This window comes from Mustela putorius, unplaced genomic scaffold, assembly GCF_011764305.1.
Source record: "Mustela putorius furo isolate JIRA1106 unplaced genomic scaffold, ASM1176430v1.1 tig00000508_pilon_pilon_pilon, whole genome shotgun sequence".
NCBI classification, from domain to species: domain Eukaryota; kingdom Metazoa; phylum Chordata; class Mammalia; order Carnivora; family Mustelidae; genus Mustela; species Mustela putorius.
The window spans coordinates 10,119,728-10,142,337 of record NW_025421402.1 but is presented as its reverse complement, the minus strand read 5'-3'; the positions used below and the strand labels follow the sequence as shown (position 1 = coordinate 10,142,337).

Below are 22,610 nucleotides of genomic sequence, written 5' to 3'. Positions count from 1 at the left end.
TCACATTTGAACGTATGGGAATGGGTACTCCCAGTGAATGTGCAGAGCAAAGAGAAACTAATTGAGGAACTTCAAGATTTAAGGGACAAATGAGTAGATGCTTCAAAGGAGCAAGAAAAACAACTTCTTCCCACACAGAAAGTAAATCTGATATCCCCCCAAAAGATTCCTGGCTTAGATCTGGGAGGCCTACAGGTAATGTTCTCCTGCCCACATTAAACTCACATCCTTGTGGAACTTTCTCACTTTTCTTAGCTTTCATCACCCCTCCCCTGCCCCTCCCCCAACAGACACATGCTCACAAACACACTTTCTCCTTTCCTGAAGTTCTTAAGCACTTTTCTGTCAAATCAAAAAGCAGGTCTGTTTATATGTTATATAAACATATGTTTATATGTTAAGCAGGTCTGTTTATATGTTATACGACAGAAAGAAACCTTGAGTACTTCATGTGTAAAGCCAAAGGGGATACTCCACCCTGGTAACAATTTCCCAAAACAGAGACAACTTCCTCCAGTTGCTCCTTAAATTTCATTACAGTCGTCCACAACCCCCGTGAATCATGGTGTACCCCCAACAGACAGGCTAGCCAGGGTCTCCAAAAGGTGGAAAAGAGAAGATAAAAAACCAAAATGTCAACTTGACTGAAATTCTGGAGCTCTTAGTTTCTGCTAGGTATCTCAGGACAAGAATCAAAGGCTCATCACCTTTTGGCAAGGTAATAGGAGGAGTGACTCACTGCACCAATCCTTGCACCCTGACATTGATGTCAATTTATTCTTTTAAGGAAACTGTGATTGGTTACCAAGAGAAAGTTCTCTCAGGAAAAAAATTATCTCCATCCTGCGAAAGATTAAAGTTTTTATACCCAGCTTGAGCCCCACCAGGTTCAGGATATGAATTGTATTCACAGATTTACTGCTCTTCAGAGAAGGAAATAAAAGCCTATAAATATGAGCAGACTTTCCTGGAATATTGCAGTAATACAGCATTTGGTTCTGCTGAATCAGCACCTTGGACGTTCAAGCTATTGTTACTCCATTGGACAGCAAGCGCTGTGAAGTGTCAGTAGAGCACAGTAAGTTGGGAATACTCTTCTAGCCATCTAGGAACTGATGTTCACTGTGGTAGGAGTTCGTCTCTGTCAACACACGTTAACCAAGGCAGTGGCTGGTGAACCAAGCCATAGAAACAGAAGAAATGGGTAAACTATATTGATGTCCACTCTACATCCCAATTCTAGAAAATCTAGAGTGTCCCTCAGGCTCATGACTTCATGAAGAGAAAAGACCATGAAATGAGATGCTGACATTTCATAGTCACAGTGAATTTTTAAAAGCGCAAATTGGATAACTGCCTTTTAATGGCTGTCTTGTGCTCTGCTGTTACCATTGTGGGGGAAGACTGGACTTTACCGCAAGTTTATAAGGTAAGGATGAGAGGTATGAGGTGCACAACCAAACACTGAGCTCTACCAGCCTATATCAGCTGACCCCCAGCTGACCTCAGGACACATGAGGGAGCCTAGCCAAGATCCACAGAGCCATGCAGCCTAGCCCAACCCAGATTTGCTAATCTCTAGGCTACTCCAAGATGCATGACTAAGCCTAGCCAAGTCAGTGGAGATGTCCAGCCCAGACAAAATCACTAGACACCCACCCAATCTGCAGTCTTACTGTAAATAAGATTGAGCTGTTCATTGAACCAGACAAGATCTGGATCCCCCATGCCCTGTGCGTGTGCCCCATGAGGAGCTGCATCCAGTTTCTACTACCTCCACAGATGATTATCCTGAACAGAAGCACCCTGGAGGGTCTCTGCATCATCAGATGTTTTTCCACGTGCAAGAACAGTCTGGGGAAAAAAAAAAAAAAAGTTTTATTCACTTATAGTTGGATCTTACATTCTTAAAATACGAAAACTTAAATTCCACTCTTTCTTCCTAATTTATTAAAGGTAATATTGGCAAAGTAAGTTGACATCTTTGTAGTGGCCTCCATAATCTCTCCCTACCCCTTCCCATAAACATTCAAAGCCAGCAAGATGTGGAGGAGCATTAGAGTAGGAAGCTTCCTGTGGCCTGTATGAGTAAACAAGGCTTCTAGCAGCCCCAGAATGAAAAGTTTAGTCAAAAGAAGAAGAAACATTAGCCAATGATTTACTGTATTCGTCCCTGCTCCTTCACCTCCACTGAGGTCTGCCTAGTTATCAGACACAGAGTGGTTCAAGGCAGAAGGGTCACTGATGTTCTCTACAGCTTATGTGGCCATCAGAGTTTTGCCAACCTAAAGTGGCTCGGAATCCCCTAGATCTTGAAGAGTCTGCTCATGGTTGTGAAGCTGTATTGCACTGGTTCTACAGAAACTGTGGCAGCCTAGCAGAGAACCTTAAACTGAACACATATCCCTACCAATTACTATGAAAGACGGTGTTATTTGCGGTCATAGTCAGATTTTTAACAATTAAAAGCCTACCCTATGGAAGTAAAGACAGAAAACTAACCACTAAAGTTTCTTCTAGAGGAAAGATACCAAAATTTTTACAAGTTTAACCTAATTCAAGAAGAATTGTAAGACCTCCAATCCTCTTTAATGGGAACTGGAGTTAAGACCAAACTATCAGAAACAGAAAAACTAGAGGTCATTAAAAAAGAGCTGGAAATCTCCAACCCTTTGCTTGGGTTTATGTTGGAGGCTACGGCATGGTTGGAGTTGAGGATCAGACCAGGCCCTGACGTGTGTCTCCTTCAAAGTCCGGACACCTTGACAAGGTTAAGGACAGAAAAGTTGTGTAACACTGAGAATAGGGTCTGCGCTATGTGTCATGCACTCGCCTACGTGACTTCCCACACACTCTCCCTATAGAAGGGAATGGGGCGCCTGGGTGGCTCAGTGGGTTAAAGCCTCTGCCTTCGGCTCGGGTCATGGTCCCAGGGTTCTGGAATCGAGCCCCGCATTGGGTTCTCTGCTCTGCGGGGAGCCTGCTTTCTCCCCCCTCTCTCTCTGCCTGCCTCTTTGCCTACTTGTGATTTTTCTCTCTCTGTGAAATAAATAAAATCTTTTAAAAAAAAAATTATTAGAAAGGAACAATGTGGCCAGGGTCCTGAATTCTTAGTTGGTCCTTGTTGTTCCTGTACCTCCCATAACCCACTCCCTCGTTGATTGTCTTGCTGATGGCTTTAGCCGAGACTACCTGGCATCACGAGGTTTGCTTGTAGTTAATGTAAACTTGCTATAGAAACTTGTGGTCATCTGACTAGGTACTGATGTATTACTCCTTCTATTGTGGTCTGCCTTATAAATGCTTGTAAGATGTGGAATATAAAATCGGCACTGTTGGACATCATCTTCAGTGTCCCTCCTGCCCCCATCTCTTTGTCTCTTAATTTCTTTTCACCATCCTCTTAACCTTTACGTTTTCCTGGTCGATTTGTTGCGCTGGCCACGGCAGATTTAGAATACAGACTTCTAGTAAAGCACTTAACAAAGAAAAATCCAAACATTTAGAACAAGTTGACATTATGAGAAATACTCCGTGCTTAGAAGATGCATTAAAAGCTATCCAATTTCAAGTAACTGTACCCTTCAAAGTACAGCAGAAAAGTGAAGAATAATTTCAGACAGCACCTAAAAACATGCTGTAGATGAAAATCATCTTCAAGTTTGGGACAAAATGGTTTTCACAAGAAGCTAAAGGATAGGTACAAAGAGTAAGCAAACTTTATATTAGTCGGAGCGGGGGGGAATCTAAAATCAACACTCTACTACAAACAGGACAATTTTTAAATGATTAAGAAAGCCAGATCATTGCTAAAGAGTAGAGATCCTATTGTTCATAAAGAAGACAATGTGGATGGTGGAACCTTGAAACTGTATATAACAAACCCATCAGAAAATGGAAATATCCAAGAAGATGAATCTTTTTTTTTTTTTAAAGATTTTTTATTTTTTTTTTATTTGACAGAGAGAGATCACAAGTAGGCAGAGAGGCAGGCAGAGAGAGAGAGAGAGAGAGAGGAGGAAGCAGGCTCCCTGCTGAGCAGAGAGCCCGATGCGGGACTCGATCCCAGGACCCTGAGATCATGACCTGAGCCGAAGGCAGCGGCTTAACCCACTGAGCCATCCAGGCGCCCAAGAAGATGAATCTTAAGAAGTTTTGAAGAAAATGGTGATCCTGAGATAGATACAGCTGATCAAGGCTGGGCCAGACCAGTTGATTTTGCTGGTCTTAGCTGGGTTTAAGACTTACTTAGAAACTCTTGAGAACATGAAATCAAATGTATACTGAATTAACCGAAGGTGATAAAATAATTGATACCTGGGAGACTATAAGTCTCTGAATGAGATAGTTTCACTACAACCAGAGAGGAGGAAATGCAGTTAGAAAGGAACAGACAAAAGCATCAAAGGCACCTTTCCTCCCTCCTAAACTGCACTGAGAAAAATGAATTTTTGTCAAATATCCGAGATAGAATTCGTGGATATCCAATAAAGATCGTGGAGAATTCTTCCAAAATAGATGAAACACTTAGCCTGTGAAGAGCTAAAACATTTTTGAGCAGGAACTTTAAACATTTCAAAAAGTAACCTTATATTCCTGTTGTTCCCAGCGGAGCATTTGGAAGAGCCCAAGGGGACTACCAGGGAACCTAATGGGTGAATAGATCTCCAAGAAAGGAGGAGTATCAGGCAATGATAGTACCAGTTCCAGGATGCAGTTCTCTCAGGGTGAAGACCACAGAGGCAGGATTGTCCATTAGGTCACCCCCATTCTTAGCTCAGTTGATCCTCCCTAGAAGCAAGATGGGGCTTGTCCTGGTATTCCTTGAACTGGTAGATGCTCAGGGCTTTCTTTTGATTCAACCCTTTCCACCTTAACAGAGGCATGCTACCATAGGAGCAGCACCAAATAGTGGGTGTTAATAAAGCAGCAACAAGATGGGAAAGAGTCACCTAGGAAAAACTAGTCCTGCTACAAAGTGATGCTGAAGGCCAGCCCTTTGCACCACATCACTCAGGCCATTCCCCACAATGTCTGAACTTCCTTGCAAAGGAAGGTTGCTAGAATCACTTCCACCTAAAGATAGGAAGCCTAGGCACAAGAAAGCTAAGCAATTTGACTGAGGTATAACTAAGACAGTGCTAGAACAGGCAGCTAAATCCAAATATCCCAGATCATCCTGTTCGACCATCCTTTCTCCTAAGGATAATTTATGAAAAGAAAAGCAAAATTATTTTATCTTTTGACGTTGAGACTGTTATGAGGTCTGGGTCATTCACCATTTGAGACTTCAATATTTATGACAATTGTGTCAAGTTCAAACTGGTATCTCCTTGAAAGCATTATCCTTCCAATGAATTTTATTAAGATTTGAGAATTTTTGTTCCAAAAATGTGTTTGGTAGAGAAAATCCACAAAATCTTAGTTCATGATGAAGTAGTCCAAGGTTCAAAAATTGCTGAAAACCAAAGTCTAAAATGGGTGAATACTTCCTACATAGGGATAATGCATAAACTGGAAATACCAATGCAAAGAAATTATTTATTAGATGAATTAGATTATTTATTAGCCCTTCTCCTCTCTCTCTCTCTTTCTCTGACTCTGTGATTGGTATCATGTCCCCTTTGAACTCATGTATATTATGAACCCAATATCCCAAAATTAAAAAAGAAAAGAAAGAAAAGAAAAATTGGAAGGACACTTGGCACTCTAATGATTTGACAAAATTCTGTGCACAGAAATTACAATCCCAGGCAGAAGAAATGTCAGGAAATAAATGCTCAACTCTACCTCTGTAATTTATAGACAGTATTCTACCTGTGTGACTTATTTTATAACAAGGGATTTATAATCACTGCTCCCCTTGAGATTCTATGTAATCCGCAGTCTCAGAAGACAGCAGCAGCAATGGGCATACACTAGAAATAATTCCTTAATGTAGACTTCATACAATTGCTCCTTTCAACTACAGGCCTAATAACTACAGAAATCTATTAGAGGCATTTCAATAAATGTTAGAAGTTTTTATACGGGGCGAGGGGGAGACAGTAACATCGAGATGCTCCTGATGCTGGTTTTCAAAGAGAACCTAGGTGCTTTAGTGAGGAAGGGGGTTATCAAATTGATTAGGCCCTGCCTGCATATGAAGTAGGACATACTTTATACCACGGATGAATTTAAGGCAGAACCATGGAACTACTCTAACTGGAATTATCAACACAAAGATTGGTAAAATGACTAAAACTCTAAAACCCATGTCAAGTGCTAGGTTGGAACTCTGATTCATTCCTGATAAAAACACTAACTTTCTTCTCAGCTTCTGGGTATACAAATTACATTCTCAGAAAGACATGAATCATGATTTTAAAAACTCAGATCATATTAGAAGTTGAAGAAAAGTATGGAATCTTGTGGGGTCATGTGCTCATTCTGCTAAAAAAAATTATTTCTCCAACTAAAGTTAAATGAGACTCCCCTCCCCCAAAAGAAAGAAAGAAAAGGACAAAAGAGGGAAAGAAGAAAGGGAGGGAAAGAGGAAGGAAGGGAGAGAAGGAGGCACAGGTGTCATACGTCTTCAAATATTATCAACAATGACAGTATGAATATTTTCATTTTTTTCCAATTATTCATCACACACTTTGACACACAGCGTTTAACTTCTTAGGGCTCCCCCCTTTCTTTTAAACTCACCACCAACTTAAGATTTTTGGGAGATAAGCAACAAGTTTACAGCTTTTGTAAATTTAAGAACTAAGATATCTATTGACTGAAAAAAAAAAACAAAGCATCGAGTAATACACAGAATGATTCTTTTGTGTTTTTTAAGCATTTCTCTAGTTTCTTAAATTTCTAAAGCCTAAGTATGAAAGTTATTCTGTATCAACATGTTTAGCTAATAATAATTCATAACTCTTAGTAATAATAGCATACAGTGGTAAGAGCATCTGGCGGAAGAATTGTGGCAAGGGAGACTTTTGCCTTTCATATTCTACTTTTGCTATTGCTAAAAACTTGTATTTTTTGTTTGCTTTCTTCTGTAATTTTTTTTTTTTTTTCCATACAAAAAGTTGATGAACCACACGGAGAACCTCTACCACTAATGTGTTCAGAGAACCTCTCCAGTAGAGGGCATGGTAGATTCAACATTGAAAATGTCTATTCTCAAGCAAACCAAACTGTGGTTTTGCTGTGCAATATTTACAACTATCGCATTGTCTCTCCCTCCACCACAGAATGGAAAATATGTGTCATCTTAATATTGAGCAATCCCATTTACCTAAAAGCCACTTGCAACAAAAAGACAAAGGGAAGTCATTAAACACTGTAGCTTTTGCTTTAAATCTATGTCTGCTGCCTTTATAAAAGAGATTAACATGGCAACTGTTTGACTGAAAGTTTTCTCAGAAGCCTGAAATAGGTCTTGCCTTAAAATCTTAAAATAACTCCTACAGAAATAATAAATTGTTACACATTCAGATTTATCAATTGACCTCATAATTTTCAGGAAAAAAAAATAATTTGTTGCCACTTGACATTTGCTGTCAATCGAAAACCTTTTATGAAAAAAATAAACAGAAACATCTAGAATAGTCTGTATTTAAACCAGTTGCTTAAACAAATATGTATATTTTCGATTTAACCTCCCTGCTCGGTGATCCCTGAAAAAGTTTAAATGGCAAATTATTTGTTTTCCTTATTTATTATCCAGAGAGTACATATTAAAAATCTATTATGAGCTTAAAACTTTACAAATCTCTGGGACATTATTTTGATATTTTAATAGCATTTACACATTTATAACCTAATTAACTCTGAGTTAATTCTTTAATGGTTTTTCTACCTTGGATAGCCATAATTCCTTTTTCACACATATGCAAATTAATAATGCCACATTTCTGTGTGCCCCTCACATGAGTCACATAACATCTCATAAGATTGGCAATAAAGGTACATTACTCTTAGTACAAATGAGAAACTGGGGCTCCAGGAGGTGTGATGAGACAGTCTCAACGGTTACTTAGCACTTACTGGTTAAGCTGAGACTCTAATTAGGTCTCCAGACACAGGTCCAGCTCTTTCTCCTTGCTGTCTCTTTGTCAGAACTCCTGGACCTTCCACTATGAGTGAATTCTATCATCTGAGGTTCTAAGTGAATAATGTATTAAGGTTTACACTGCCCCCCCCCAAAAAAAAGCAAGTTCCTATTTATCACACTTATTTAATAAATAATTATTGAATAATCAGGAAGTGAAAATAGATGGAAATATGCGATGTTCTTTTACAGATAAAAGAGTATATGCATGAGAAAAATAGCATTCTTACATTTCACAAACATGTTTTAAAGTACTTACTACTGAGATCTAAATGGCTTTCCTTTCCATAATCAAGTATGACTGTTCTCTTTAGTAATAATTGCCCATTTTACACTACAAGTCAAACTTGGAGCTCCCAATTACTGGCAGCTCACTTTAAGACGCTAAACTAGTTCTGATTTTCTTTAAGCAGTTCTAATGCAAATCAGGGAGAATTTCGCAGCCTAATCACTACCTTGCTGTTAATCTTATTTTCTACTTAAATGCTCGATGGGGAAACCATTTGAATATTCCACTGTACAGTTCTGTTACCTGAAACAAGTAATTGTGTTGAGGTTATCTATTGTGGAGGTTCTCTGTCCTTCCAATCAAAATATTTACAGCTGGCTACAGTAGAGATGATTTTTGAAGAAATAACAAATTAAAACTTATTCAAGTAAACCGCTAACGTCTCCTCCTCCTCTCTATGCTCCCCACCTCTCCCCTTTTTTCCAGTTAAGTGTTCTGGTAAATTCTAAGGCAACCAGGAATGACTCAGGAGGAAATCCTGCATCCTTGCATTCTTAAGAATGGCTCTGGCGTGTTACAGTTGCGAGGTCTCGGTGTTTCCCTCTGTCTCAGCACAGGGCGATCTGTGATCTCGGCTCTGGAAGGAAAAGCAGCCAAGGACTCCGGAGAAACAGCTTGCAACCCCACGGACACGCCCAATCACGCATCCTTTGGTGATCAAAAAGGCACACACAGTCAAAAACACTATGATCTGATGAAGTCACTTTCTCCTGCTCCTTCCCTATTTATCATTCATTCCCAAACGTGTTCAAGAGGCCCCGGCAAGCTGCGGAGTGGGTCACACCACCTGCCCCTGAATTGTAAGGGTTCCTGCTTTTCATCTTTTCCGTCCCCGCACACTAAATGGAATCGCAGAGCGGAATAGGCGAGGGTCTCCCAACCGCCTCAGTTTGCAAAGCAAGAAATGAGGGGCGGGAAGAGAGCGGGCCCTCAAAAGCGGTGGGAAAGCGGGGGGGGGGGTACATCTTATTTCGACACAAGGCAACTCTTCCCTGGTCCCCTACAAGGGAGTCCGGCCCGGCGGGGAAGCAGCGCTCCACTCCGCGGGCGGGGGCGCGTAAGCGTGGGGGAGGGGAGCGGAGCGCGGGCCTGGGGGGACCCCTCTCCCCGCTCTCTCCGCTCTCCCCCCTCCCGCCTCCGGCCCGCGGCCAACTTCGCTCCCTCCCTTCGCCGGGGGCCGCCAGTCCTTGAGAAAGGTCGCTGGCCGCGGCTCGCGGCTGCGCTTCTCCGTCCGATCCCACACCAAACCCCACCAGCCGCCGGGTCTGGCACGAGTGCGCACGACGCAGCAGCCGCAGACGTCAGCGGGCCCCGCTTCCAGACCCTTCCGCAGCGCCCGGGACTGCCGCAGGCCAGGCGGGGGGCTGACCCCGCCCCGTGCCCGTCTCCAACCGACCAATCGGCGCCCTCTGGGGGCGGGACCGGCGGCCTGAGGCCCCGCCCCGCCCCTTCTAATAAATGTGGCCGCGCACAGTCTCTCGCAAACGTCTGCGGCCCTAGCAGGAGGAAGATAATGCAAAGTGCCATGTTCCTGGCTGTCCAGCACGACTGCGGATCCATGGACAAGAGCTCCGGCAACAGCCCCAAGAGCGAGGAGAAGCGGGAAAAAATGAAGCGGACCCTGTGAGTATGGCTTCTCTCCCGCCCCTCGCTGCGGACCTGGCTCTCCGGGTTGCTGCAAACGTGCTACATTCCGGCTCGGTTTGGATTGACATTAGGAAACTCTAACCTGCGCTTCTGCAGGGGGGAAAAAAAATGTGGAAAAGGTCAATTTGCTAAGTAAGGTTAAATCCGTGTGGTATGTACTGATTTCGTTATGTGAGCAAAGGAGTCTCGGTAGTTTAGGAATTGAGAAAATTTTTGAACAGGAGGCGGTGGTAGATGCGCCTGAGAAATTGCAGGTTGGCTTTTTGTCCCCTGCATTTACGATAACATCCGAGAATCCTGCGGCCGAAGGGCATCCCCAGAAATGGTACCTTGCATTGTAAGTTTTGATCAGCTTACACAGCTTCTGGAAGGAGTATTTTCGTTAGTTCTGATTATATTCGTTTTAAAAAATGGAACTGCATATCTGACCCATCAAAGACTGAAACGAATCCTTGTTGTGCATGATCTGAATAAAATGAGTGTTGTGGGGGGGGGGGGGTCAGTCATACACACACACACACAGACACACACACACTCACCCACACCTACCTCCCTCATGGCTTCTAGTGTGGTCCAGAGCCTCCTGCTCTAGGGGAAATGAATGCTGACTGGCTCCAGGCAGTTCCACTGGAGGTTTCAAGTGTGAAATGTCTCAGAATTATAATTAAGGCTGCATAAAAACTGTTGCCTTTTGTGGGCCAGAAATAGCATCTGCCTTTTGAAGTATGCCAACTAAATTCATTTAACTACCCTAGTCATTTTAAGTAGTCTTACTCTTGGTTATAAAAGTAGTACTTCTGTTGAGATGAATGGATGAAACTGTGTTCGGCACGTAGGTGCTAGGTTTAAATGTAAAATGCGTAAGACTGACTTGAAGAGTTCTTGTTTTGTCTTATTTGGTTGGTAGCTACTGGGTGACTTTATTTGGTAAAAATGCCTCCAACTGCAGTAGCAATGTAAAATGTTCCCACTTAGTGAGTATCTTTTTCTTTTTTTTTTTTTAAGATTAAAAGATTGGAAGACCCGTTTGAGCTACTTCTTGCAAAATTCATCCTCTCCTGGAAAGCCCAAAACTGGCAAGAAAAGCAAACAGCAAACGTTCATCAAGTAAGTTGAAAATCTTGTACTTAGAAATGTGAATCACTTGCTGCTGTGCTGGAAAGAGGAACTGTGATGTGCCCAAGCTCACATGCAGACTTTCTCTTGCAGGCCTTCCCCTGAGGAAGCACAACTGTGGTCAGAAGCATTTGATGAGCTGCTAGCCAGTAAATGTAAGTTAACCTGTTGAATTTGATCCATTTCAAGTATCACACATCTAGAAAAAGCTGTTCACACAACAGAAAAGCAGACTGCCCAAGGGGAGTTCAGCTTTATAAATCGCTAAAAATATAATGCCTATTTTTCTCCTTTATTTCCTAGTATTTAACCATGGAAATGCATGGTTTATTCACTGTAGACAGGGAAGAAAAATTAGCCAAAATTATAGTGGCAGTTCCTCTTCCTTAGGGTTGAATCAGCTTTTCCATTGCATACAATGTTTCCAGGAGGTTTAGTTCCCAGAGAATTTAGGTTCCCATATAAATATTTGCATTAATAGCAAAGTTAACTATTTATATTTTTGTAGCAGTGCACCAACTTAAGCATTTTGCATATTAGCATCTTAGCCTTTAAAGAGCTAAATTGAGAGGATTACAAGTTTGAGTGAAATCAAGAAAATTGCTATCATCTAGAAATAATAAAATATAGGAGTGGGAAAATGGTAGTTCTGGAAAAAATTGAAGGGATGAATTGGTCACCCAGTTCACATTCTGTATACTTTTTTCCTCCTCTTTCCCCAGATGGTCTTGCTGCATTCAGGGCTTTTTTAAAATCTGAGTTTTGTGAAGAAAATATTGAATTCTGGCTGGCCTGTGAAGACTTCAAAAAAACCAAGTCACCCCAAAAACTGTCCTCCAAAGCAAGGAAAATATATACTGATTTCATAGAAAAAGAAGCTCCAAAAGAGGTAAGGGGGAAACAGTGTTCTTCATTGCAGCATATTTTGAACACTCTTAGCACCAACACAAAACAAAAGACATCAAATTAAATTAAAGGCCAGGGGACTCGGGGGCGGGGAGTTAAATGGTTTTTAGAAACTAATTCTGGTTTTTAATTAGATTGATTTTATTTCTTAAATGACCTGGCTAATGAAGCTTATCACACACTATAGTTTTTGCTTCTTGTTTTCAAATATCATACAGGTATCAATCTCTAGTTCTGAATATGGAATAAACCACTTTTTTTTTTTTTAATTTCAGATAAACATAGATTTTCAAACCAAAACTCTGATTGCTCAAAATATACAAGAAGCTACAAGTGGCTGCTTTACAACTGCCCAGAAGAGGGTCTACAGCTTGATGGAGAACAACTCTTATCCCCGTTTCTTGGAGTCAGAATTTTACCAGGACTTGTGTAAAAAGCCTCAGATCACCACTGAGCCCCACGCCACATGAGCTGAGAAAGGGAGCCCAATGTGGAGGACATTTCATTTTTTTCCTAAGGGGAAAGGCTGTGACCTGCCAAAAAGACTGACCTTGAATTTAGCCTGGGTGTTCAGGAAACATCACTCAGAACTATTGATTCAGAGTTAGTGCATCAGGAAGGTGGTAACTGTCTAGGAGAAGCTTGTATTGGGACAGCTTCCGTAGCTGTGTCCAGGACACAGGGAGAAAGTGGTCTACATGTGGTGTGTCTCACACTGGGAAGGCAGAAATAGGAATGTGAGACCCCAAGGTATGATGTGATACTGTTGGTCCAAAAGCATTTAAAAATCAATAGGTCTGGGATTATGTGGCCTTAGCTAGCTGGCTGTGTATCTTTCCCTAAATCAGTCCATGTTACCACATAGTGGTTTTAGTTTTAGTTATTTAGGAGTAAGTAATGTTAAAATGTTTACTGTGTGCAAGGGTGTTGAAGTTCTTATGACTACAGATCATCAGTACTGTTGTCTCATGTAACACTAAAACTGAAACGGTCTGTATTTGAATTGTTCACGTGGTGTAATAGAATGAGTGCTGTCGTGTAGGAAACTACATTGTCCATGATGAGTGCCAAAAACTGTCCTGAAGGCAGCTAAACTTTGACGTGGTCTTTGAATACATTTAATAAATTTATTTTGATAAATAATGTTGAGTATTTGGTTCAGATATTGGGGGGGGGGTGGGTTGTTGGAGGAGAGGGGATTGTTAAACTGGAAATACGGCAGATACAAGGGAAACCTCTTTCCAGTAACCAAGAGTATCGTAGGTGATGTGCCCGTTCCATAAAAACGGACAGTGGTCAGAAATGAGAAGTGATAGGAGTATGCCTTCTCTGCAGTTACCTCTTTTTTAAACCTAATAAACATTATGAAGGCCAAGAGAAGTCAGACCACCTCCTTAAAACCACTCTGGGGTCAAAATTTCTAATATAACCTTACCAAAAAAAAAAAAAAAAATCAAGCTTATTTTTAATAAAAACAAACAAAAAATTACCTTAAAGCCCTTTCTGGATATCTACTAAAGACTAGCTAAGTATAAGAAGTAAAATAATAGGGGCGCCTGGGTGGCTCAGTGGGTTAAGCCTCTGCCTTCGGCTCAGGTCATGGTCTCAGGGTCCTGGGATCGAGCCCTGCATCGGGCTTTCTGCTCAGCAGGGAGCCTGCTTCCCCCTCTTGCTCTGACTGCCTCTCTGCCTACTTGTGATCTCTGTCAAATGACTAAAATCTTTAAAAAAAAATGTAAAATAATATAATGTAGACAAAGCACCAGAGTAATTCATATAGCTCTGCTTCACAAATGAAAAAGGAAGCCAAACAAGGTGAATGTAGGACATTTATATTTCCCTTGGTTCCTACTTCCCCCACAGGGTACAGACATGAACTTCCAAGATGCAACCTGAAATTGGTATGATCAATACAAAAATCAGGATTTTCCTGATTCTCCTGCCTTCATTGGGCCAATAAAGAATCTGGTTATGTTACTTTAGCTAATGATGAAGGCAAAAGAAGCACACTTTTGTTTCTTAAACTTAATTTAGGAATGTGCTTTTTTTTTTTCCTAGCTGAGAGTGAGAGGCCTTGAATCTGTTATTTTTCAAACTGGTTCTTTAGAAAAGGAATACTCTTCTCCAGGAGGCTTCTTTCCTCCCCTCCTTAATTACAGGCTCAAAAAGGAATGAGAGCCCTCGTCTCAGATTTGCAAGACCTGAGCTGAGGTAATAATTTCTCATAGCTTTCTGACCTCGGAAGTCCATCTTTCTTAGTTCCTCAGTGTACACCTCCCCATCTATCCCACTACCTATGGAATAGTAAGGGGCTTTAGAAATTGTAAATGACTTAAAAAAAAAAAAAAAGGCATACTGATTTGCCAAAAGAAATTGACAGGTGCCTGGGTGGCTCAGTGGGTTAAGCATCTGTGTTTGGCTCAGGTCATGATCCTGAGGTCCTGGGATTAAGTCCCATATGGGGCTCTCTGCTCAGCAGGGAGTCTGCCTCTCCCTCTACCTCTTCTTCTGCTTGCACTCTCTCTCTCTCTCTCTCACTTAAGTAAATAAAATCTTAAAAAATTGACACTACTACCCCCATAGTTTAAATACTGCTTTCATTGTTTTTCCACTAATCTTCATTTTAGCCGAAGTGTCTGGTACCAACAGGCATAAGTTCCGTGAAAGACTCCCTCCCGCACTCCTGCATTGCCAGCAACCAGGATATCCCCAAACAGGGGCTCTGTAAATAGTGGTTGAATCAATGAATTCTGAAGAGTTATTGACAGAGACATGTCTTAAGAGAATAAATCTGTCAGGTCTGCCTATGCCTTCATTTGGAAAGATTTTGGCCAACAGAGAAACTTAAGAGTCATGCCATACATTTCAAATCATTACCAAGTCCTATTTATTTTAGCTCAAATATATTTCCAGCCCGCTTTTCCTGGCCACCCTCATCAAAGATGCCAATATCTGATGCATGTCAAGACGCCCCTCATTCTTACCCTACCTCCATGTGTCCCCTGCTTTTTAATTCTGAGAATCCATTTCAAACATAAGCTTGATCTTGTCTCTTGTTGCTTATAAACCCTTGGCAGGTCTTCCAAACAATTAGGATAAAGGCATTATCCCTACTATGGCCTAGTACCTGCACAGTTTGCACCCTCCTTCCAATCCATCCTCGTCTTCACCACATTTCCCCAGCTCTGCTGGCCGCACTGACCCGCTTCCATTCCCATAGCAGGTAGCATGCCCACTGGTCCACAGAGCCTTTGCACCTAATAATCCCTCTGCAGGGAATGCAATTTTAGCTCTCACTCATCATTCATAGATCAGTGCAATTGTCACTTCCCTAGGGGAGCTTTCCCTGACCTCCTTATCTAGGTCAAATCCCTTTTTAGACACTCTCATAACACCAGATTCTCTCATTTAGAGCACTAATAGAATTCTCATTAATTGGTACGATTATTTGATAATCCTATGACTCCTCCCCAGACTGTGGATAGCACGATTTGAGGGCAGTATCTTTTGCTATTCATTGCTGAATCCCAACACCTAGCACCTTGCCTGACACACAGCGGAAGCGACATAAATCATTGCTGAATAAACGAACGAGTATTAAAAGGTCTTATAAATAAATTTTGATGAAACAAGTATCTACCGATGCACAAGGAAATAGTACAAGGTTTTAAAAGGCACATTGACTCAAATGTCTGAAAATATCTGCAGAGTTTTTCCTTTGGCAAAAAAAATAGCTACCTCTTACTCAGCATGTTCTTTATAACTTTTGGCCTTCAATCGAAGAAGAGGCCAGATTATAGTAACAAAAAACAAGAGTTTTGACTTTTTCAGGGCCACTAAAAGCACAGGCTTTATTCAGGTGGTATTTTCAAATGTTCTCTAGTGTGGAACAAACAGAAACAGGTTGAAGATTAGAAGCCACATACCTCCACAAATAAATATCACTTAATGCTCCAGATTCTCCAAGTTCAGACATTTAAGATCCACAGTCTATTCATTTTGATAGTATTTCATTTTTTCAAAGATTTTAAGCTTAGGAGCATTTCAAAATACAGCAATCTCATGCAGTCCCACTGAAAAAATAGAATTGTGTATTTTCTGCCATGTGAACATAGGGAGGCAACAGATGAGTTTCAATGACGTGGTTTAGAGCAATCACTCAAAATTTCAGAGGAAATGGGTCTTTGGTAGAGGGTTTGTTGGTGCGTTTGTCTGTTTTACCACAACGTTTGGTCAGGGCCAGCAGGGAGTCTCTTACGGCTGGGGTGCATCCTGCATTTGGACTTTAAGAAAGCCCCACCCTATACCAGGCACTAGCCTGTTTCTAACTTTGTTTTCCTGTGTTAGTCCCATCACAGATTAAAAAAAGGAATTAGTCTGACTGAAGGGACTTCACCACTATTAAAAAGTGAGCTTTGACCTTCATGGAGATTTCTGTGTACTGGCTTAGATGCCTTTTGACAACTCTGGAAAACAAGTTTTCCTGTTGTTGTCAATAGCAAGGAGATGAGGTTTATTTTTGGCATTCTAGCTAAAGAGTAGCATGGAGTTGCTTGAAGTGACAGTAATAGCCCAAAAGAGTGTCTCCTATGACCTGAAGGGCAAAAAATACTAAATAAATAAAAGGAATCTCTTGTAGGGTAAGAGGTCCTTTCTAGCTTAAGGTGACAGGATTCAACAAAGTACTGATATTAGCCATTTGGGGCCCATGGTCCAGCATGACCAGACCACACTCTGTGTGGAGAATAGGACCCAGGATGGGTGTAGAAGTGAAGCCCAGGACCAGGTGATAGAAGGTTTTTGAATATTAAAGGTTAGGATTTTATTCTGAGGCAACAGACACTAATCTCAACGAAAATGTATAAAAATAAATTGGGCAGCAATTTGGAGGATGAATTGGAGGCAGGGAGATGAGCTAAGAGACCACACTAATAGCCCAGACAAGAAATGTCATGCGCCTAAACCAGGACAATGCCACCCAATAAATAATTCAATGCGACAATAGTAGATTATACATCGCCTACACTATGCAGAACACAAGTCTATGCCATGGAGGAAATAAATAGAAAGACATGTAAGATACACAGCTTGTCCTCCAAGAGGTGCCCATTAAATATCTCACAAAATAAGGGGCACCTGGTGGCTCTGTTCAGTGTCTGACCCTTGATCTCAGCTCAGGGCTAGATCTCAGAGTGGGGAGTTCAAGCCTCACATTTGGCTCTGTCCTGGGAAGGTAACCGACTTAAAAAATAGATATGGCTTACGGAATAATGTACAAAAGTTAAAACATCAGGTGGGCTATGATTGGTGATTAATTACCAAAAGAAAAATGCAAATACTTTTAGTTAGAATCTTTGTCGAGGAACAAAATAAAGTGGCGTTTTTTGATGAGATTTAAAGAATGAGTAGATTTAATAAGGATGGAGGGGAAAGTACTCAGGGTGGAGAAATGGTTTAACTTAAGGGGAAAGTAAGAGTAGGTCTTGTGTAGTATTATGACATTTTTGTAGGCAGATAGTTTCTGTGAGGATGTATATTTGAAAGCTGTTTTGTTGATTCAGTTTTTTGGCAAACATTTACCAGGGTTTCTCTGGGCAAGAAAGATGCCAAGGAGCAGAAGAAATGGTCAACTACCGAGAAGGACGGGAAAAGAAAGGCCAGGAGCTCACGCTCAAAACTAAAAGCTAAACTTTATTTTTCTTAAAAATGGATTTCGGTAAGATGATCAACCAGCCTAGTCATCAGGCTCTATAGAATCTTCCTTCAGTTTATCCCAGGCTTCTTTCCCTTCTCTTCCTACAGTCAAGTTTACACACCATGGTTGTCATTCCCTCCCCTGGACCTGGGTAGACCTCAGGTTCGGTGTCCTTCTAATTCATTCACTAGATGGTCATTTGAACATCGATGTGTTCACATCACTCTTCTGACCAGAAAATATGCAAACTCTCTGGTATCTCCCAAATCAGAGGAAACTCCAATACCTATAGATAAAAATTCTTTGTTTTTTTCTGCCTATCCAATCTTAGTTTCACCATCCAGAAGCAATCAATGCTGGATTCTTTTATTGTTCCTGAGATACACTATTTTTCTCCCATTATTAGATCAAATTATCCATGTTTAGAACTGCTCTGCCTTCCTTTAAATTTAACTCATTTCTCAAGGCTCAGATCAAGTTTCGCCTCTATGAAAGGTTGTCAAGGGTGTGTCAGTCTTATCTTCCAACTAAACGGTCAATCGTGGTACCATTTTGGCTTATTTTACTTAACTTTCAGAGTAATAGTAAGGTTCCAAACATGAAGGATACTCAGTAGCCATTGATCATTGATTAACTGATCAGCTCATTGATTGATTCTCAAACTCTTCCATAAAAATGCATGTGGTGAAAAAAAAATTACAAGCAGTGACATAAATGATTTCATTTGAATTTGCTAAGTGCATTTGTAAAAAAAAATTTTTTAAGGAGTCTGCAAAGCTTTTTATTTTCTCTCTACATTTTTGCCTTGCAAATTTAGAGGGGGGAAAAAAACTAAACTATGTGGATCTTGGATAAGATCCTAACATTAGATTTTCTGGAATCCCAAGTTAATCTGATATTTATATGTTTTAAAAACTGCACTGACCTATATGGAAACTTCCCTTAGGAGTGAGACTTGTCTGTTTATTTAGCTGGTGTATAACTTACACATGTACAGACGTCATATCAAAGTCAAAATAATAAAAAAGAGAGAAGACCCAAATAGGAAAGTGAGAAGAAACTATTTGCTGCCGTCTGCTACGGGCTAAAAAGTAACTTGGTTTTCTTGGTTGTTGTTTTGCCTTTTTTTCTTTTTTAATGCATTTGCAACTTCCGATCTCAGAGACCCATTCCATGTCCATCGCAAACGATTCTCTCAGTCTTTACCCTCAGATCTTTAGCCTTAGAACTCAACCACAAATTTTCTACAATAAGTGCATTTTGAAACTGCAATACTGAAACACCAAGAAAATGTGCAGTTTACATGACCTGTGCTAGAGTCTGAGAAAAACCAGATATAAAGCTTTGCTTTCACAAGCAGGTGGTGCTTGGTTGAACTTTGCCCTCTCGCACGGAAGTTTATGACGTTAAATCCCCATTTGGCACAAACCAGTGCATTCTCACACAGAGTGATTTCACAGAAGTGGCCATTGAGCATGGTAACCTCAGTGTCAGGACTTAAAGTTCTACCCCTTTCTTAGTTCTTCTACTTCTGTTTCAGATTCCAGAACTTTGTAAACCCTGCAACATTCCACAAAAGTGCAAGTAAGATCATTAACGTCGTAGGACAGCTAGTAACAATAATTTCAAAAATAATTTTGGTCTTCATACAACTATTTTTAGAAAAAAATAATCCATCTACTACTGAAAATGTTAATGTTGATGAAGTATATCTGAACTTTGAGTCATTTTTTTTTTTTTAATCCAGAGAATGTAGAAAGAGCCCAGAAACAACATCAAAGATAAAATCAGGAAAGTAGTGCTATTCAGTAAAAAAGTAATATGCCATATATATAATTTTTAGTTTATATTTTATAGCCTAATTGAAAGATGCAAACTTTTTAGTTTGATAGACGCATTAAAAGATGCAAAAAGATGGGGCACCTGGGTGGCTCGGTGGATTAAAGCCTCTGCCTTCGGCTCAGGTCATGATCCCAGGGTCCTAGGATCAAGCCCCGCATTGGGTTTTCTGCTCAGCGGGGAGCCTGCTTCCTTCCTCTCTCTCTGCCTGCCTCTCTGCCTACTTCTGATCTCTGTCTGTCAAATAAATAAATAAATAAAATCTTTAAAAGATGCAAAAAGAAACCAATGAAGTTAATTTTAACAGTGTATTTTATGTAACCCAGTATACTCAGAACAGTACTATCATTGTGGCATGTGATTCATATAGTAAATTATTGAAGAGGTATGTTATATATTTTTCTCTTATTAAGTCCTCAAAATTAAGTCTTCAAATTAAGTTTTATTACATCTGATGTGTGTTTATACTTACAGAATATTCAAATGCCCCCTAGTCACATTTCAAGGGTTCAGTAGCCCCATGTGTCCCCCTTATTGGAACTCATAGCAATAAAGGTTGAATCTAGATGATAGATCACAAACCAAAATGAATTTATACTTTATTTTTTTCCAATGCCCAAATACATTTCATAGCCAGTGGTTCTCAAAATTCTTCACCACCATGTTGCCTTTAATTGGGAAAAGTATCTTCTATTTCCCATATGAAGGCAATGAAGCTAGATTGCCACACTTCAAATGTCCCCTCTCTTGCTTGCTGTGTGACTTATTATGGAACTTTTTTTGTGTGAAGTTTTAACTATTTAAGTACTCTCTACCCCCAACATGGGGCTTGAACTCATAACCCTGAGATCAAAAGTCACATGCTCTTCCTACTCAGCCAGCCAGGCACGAACTTCACTGTCTCTCAAGTCGAAAGCAGAGGAATATCAGACTGCCTTACAGGTTTTTTTTGTTCTTTTAATTTTTTTTTAAATAAATGGATTGATACATGCAAAATACTTACAGAAGTGCTAGCAAACAATGTTTAGTAATAATATTATTTATTTAAGAGTTATCTATTAACACTGCTTTGCATCATTTTCTAGACAAAAGTATTGTCTAGATCAAACGCTATTGTTGACTGGAAGACCACTAACTCAGTTAATATGAAAACCCTGGCTTGAATGAGTCAGTTTCTCAAAATAACCGACTTCTGTGCTCATTATAATTTTTTTAAATTTTATTTATGTTTTGTTTTGTTTTTAAGAGAGCACAAGTGGAGGGAGGGGTAGAGGGAGAGAGAATCTCAAGCAGACTCTGTGCTGAGCTCCAAGTCCAATGTGGGGCTCGACCCCACAACCCTGAGATCATGAGCCAAAATCAAGAGTCAGATGCTCAACAGACCAAGCCACCCAGGTTCCCCTAGAATTATTAGAATTAGAATAGTGCTTTCATGCATTCAACAATATTCATCCAGGTACCCAACAGAGCAATTGACAAGATCAATGAACTCTGCCATCAGGGGAACTTAACTTCAGTGGATTGTTCTCAACCCTGTATCTTTCATTTCATGAGTCTTCAGTTATTATTGATATGATTTAATATAGGCCTTAGGTTAACATATGCTATCCTCGCTTACATCTAGCACTGGGATGATGTTGTCTGCAAGTATTAGAAAACCCCAATCAAACCGGCATGAAAATACACTAATTCAAAGCTAGGGTAGATACCAATCCTGGTGCACCCTGAGCTCCTGCTGTTATTCGGCACTCCCTTTCACTCAGCCCTCCTCCATACTTCAGTTGTGTCAACACAGTAGCTTCCACCATGGTCCAAAACAGTTGCCATTAACAAGGGTAGCAATGGACACCAAAAGATTGCTCCTCCAATGACAGGGAAAATGTTTATTTCTTCAATCTAATTAGATCAACTTGTCACAGTCCATAGAAGAAATCATAAACGAATTGGCTTAACGCTGGGTTTTTGAATGATCATGGGTCAAGGGTATGGAATCACCAGGATCCAATACAACTCTGTAGTCTAGAAGTGAGATCGTGCCTAAGGAAGCAACAGGTAGCTGAAACAACTTGGGGTTTTGTTAGAAAGGAGGAGGTGAAACTGTGTGGTCAATTGGCAATGTCCATTACACAATGCTGAGAGGAACTTGTTTTGGAATATTGTTCTGAAGTGACAGAAGAGACAGTCTATGATAAAGTAAGCACTTGGGGATGTCACAAAATAGGTCACTGCTAAACAAAACCCAGAACACACATGATTTTCATCCCAACTGCATGAATTGTCTTTATCAGTTTAAATATGGCTGGAAAGTATTAAAAGAGAAAATAAGTCTAATACAAGGAATAGCTATAGAAATTTGATTTATAGCTCCACTTCCTAAAGTTTTGTGTGTGGAAATGTCACTTCTAGGAGTCACAGTTTTCTCATTCACCTCATCTCAGCCTCAAGCTCTGGTGGGGGGGATCAAAAGATATAATTCATGTGGAAGACATTTGTAAGCTTTTAACACAAAATAGAAATCATTTATTATCATTAACAGGAAAATCAAAGCTTTCAAGTTTGGGGGAAAACCGTTCTCAACGCTGTATCTTTCGCTTCATGAGTCTTTAGTTATGGCTGATATGATTTAATATAGGCCTTATGTTAACATATGATTTTTGTGTTCCAACTACTTAGACAACAACATGCATTTCTTCTGAATTTGTACAACCTGTTACAAAAATAAATACTTCTTTGTTCAATATGCATTCTGCAAAAGTTAAAAGCAAAACATGTAAATATTCTAGGTGGGACTGAACTAAAATATTCTTTTTTAAAAAAAAAAGATTTTATTTTTAAGCAATCTATACCCAGCATGGGGCTCAAACTCACAATCCCGAGATCAAGAGTCACACGCTTTGTGGACTGAGCCAGCCAGGTACCCCTGAACAAAAATATTCTAAGTATTAAATATTTTATCACAAAAGGCCTTTTAGAGTAACAAAATTTAATCTGCTGTTTCAGTTCTGTCTGTTTGTCCTTCAGTGATT

The 22,610-nt window shown here is 40.3% G+C and overlaps 1 protein-coding gene across 1 annotated transcript; it reads left to right on the top strand.

The window, feature by feature from the left end:
* Positions 1–9,836: 9,836 nt before the first annotated feature.
* On the top strand, positions 9,837–13,193 carry RGS2 (regulator of G protein signaling 2). Its single transcript, XM_004751494.1, has 5 exons — positions 9,837–10,004; positions 11,034–11,135; positions 11,238–11,299; positions 11,867–12,033; positions 12,326–13,193. Exons 1-5 carry the CDS (start codon positions 9,895–9,897, stop codon positions 12,518–12,520), a joined length of 636 nt encoding a protein of 211 aa, XP_004751551.1. The 5' UTR covers positions 9,837–9,894; the 3' UTR covers positions 12,521–13,193.
* Positions 13,194–22,610: the final 9,417 nt, after the last annotated feature.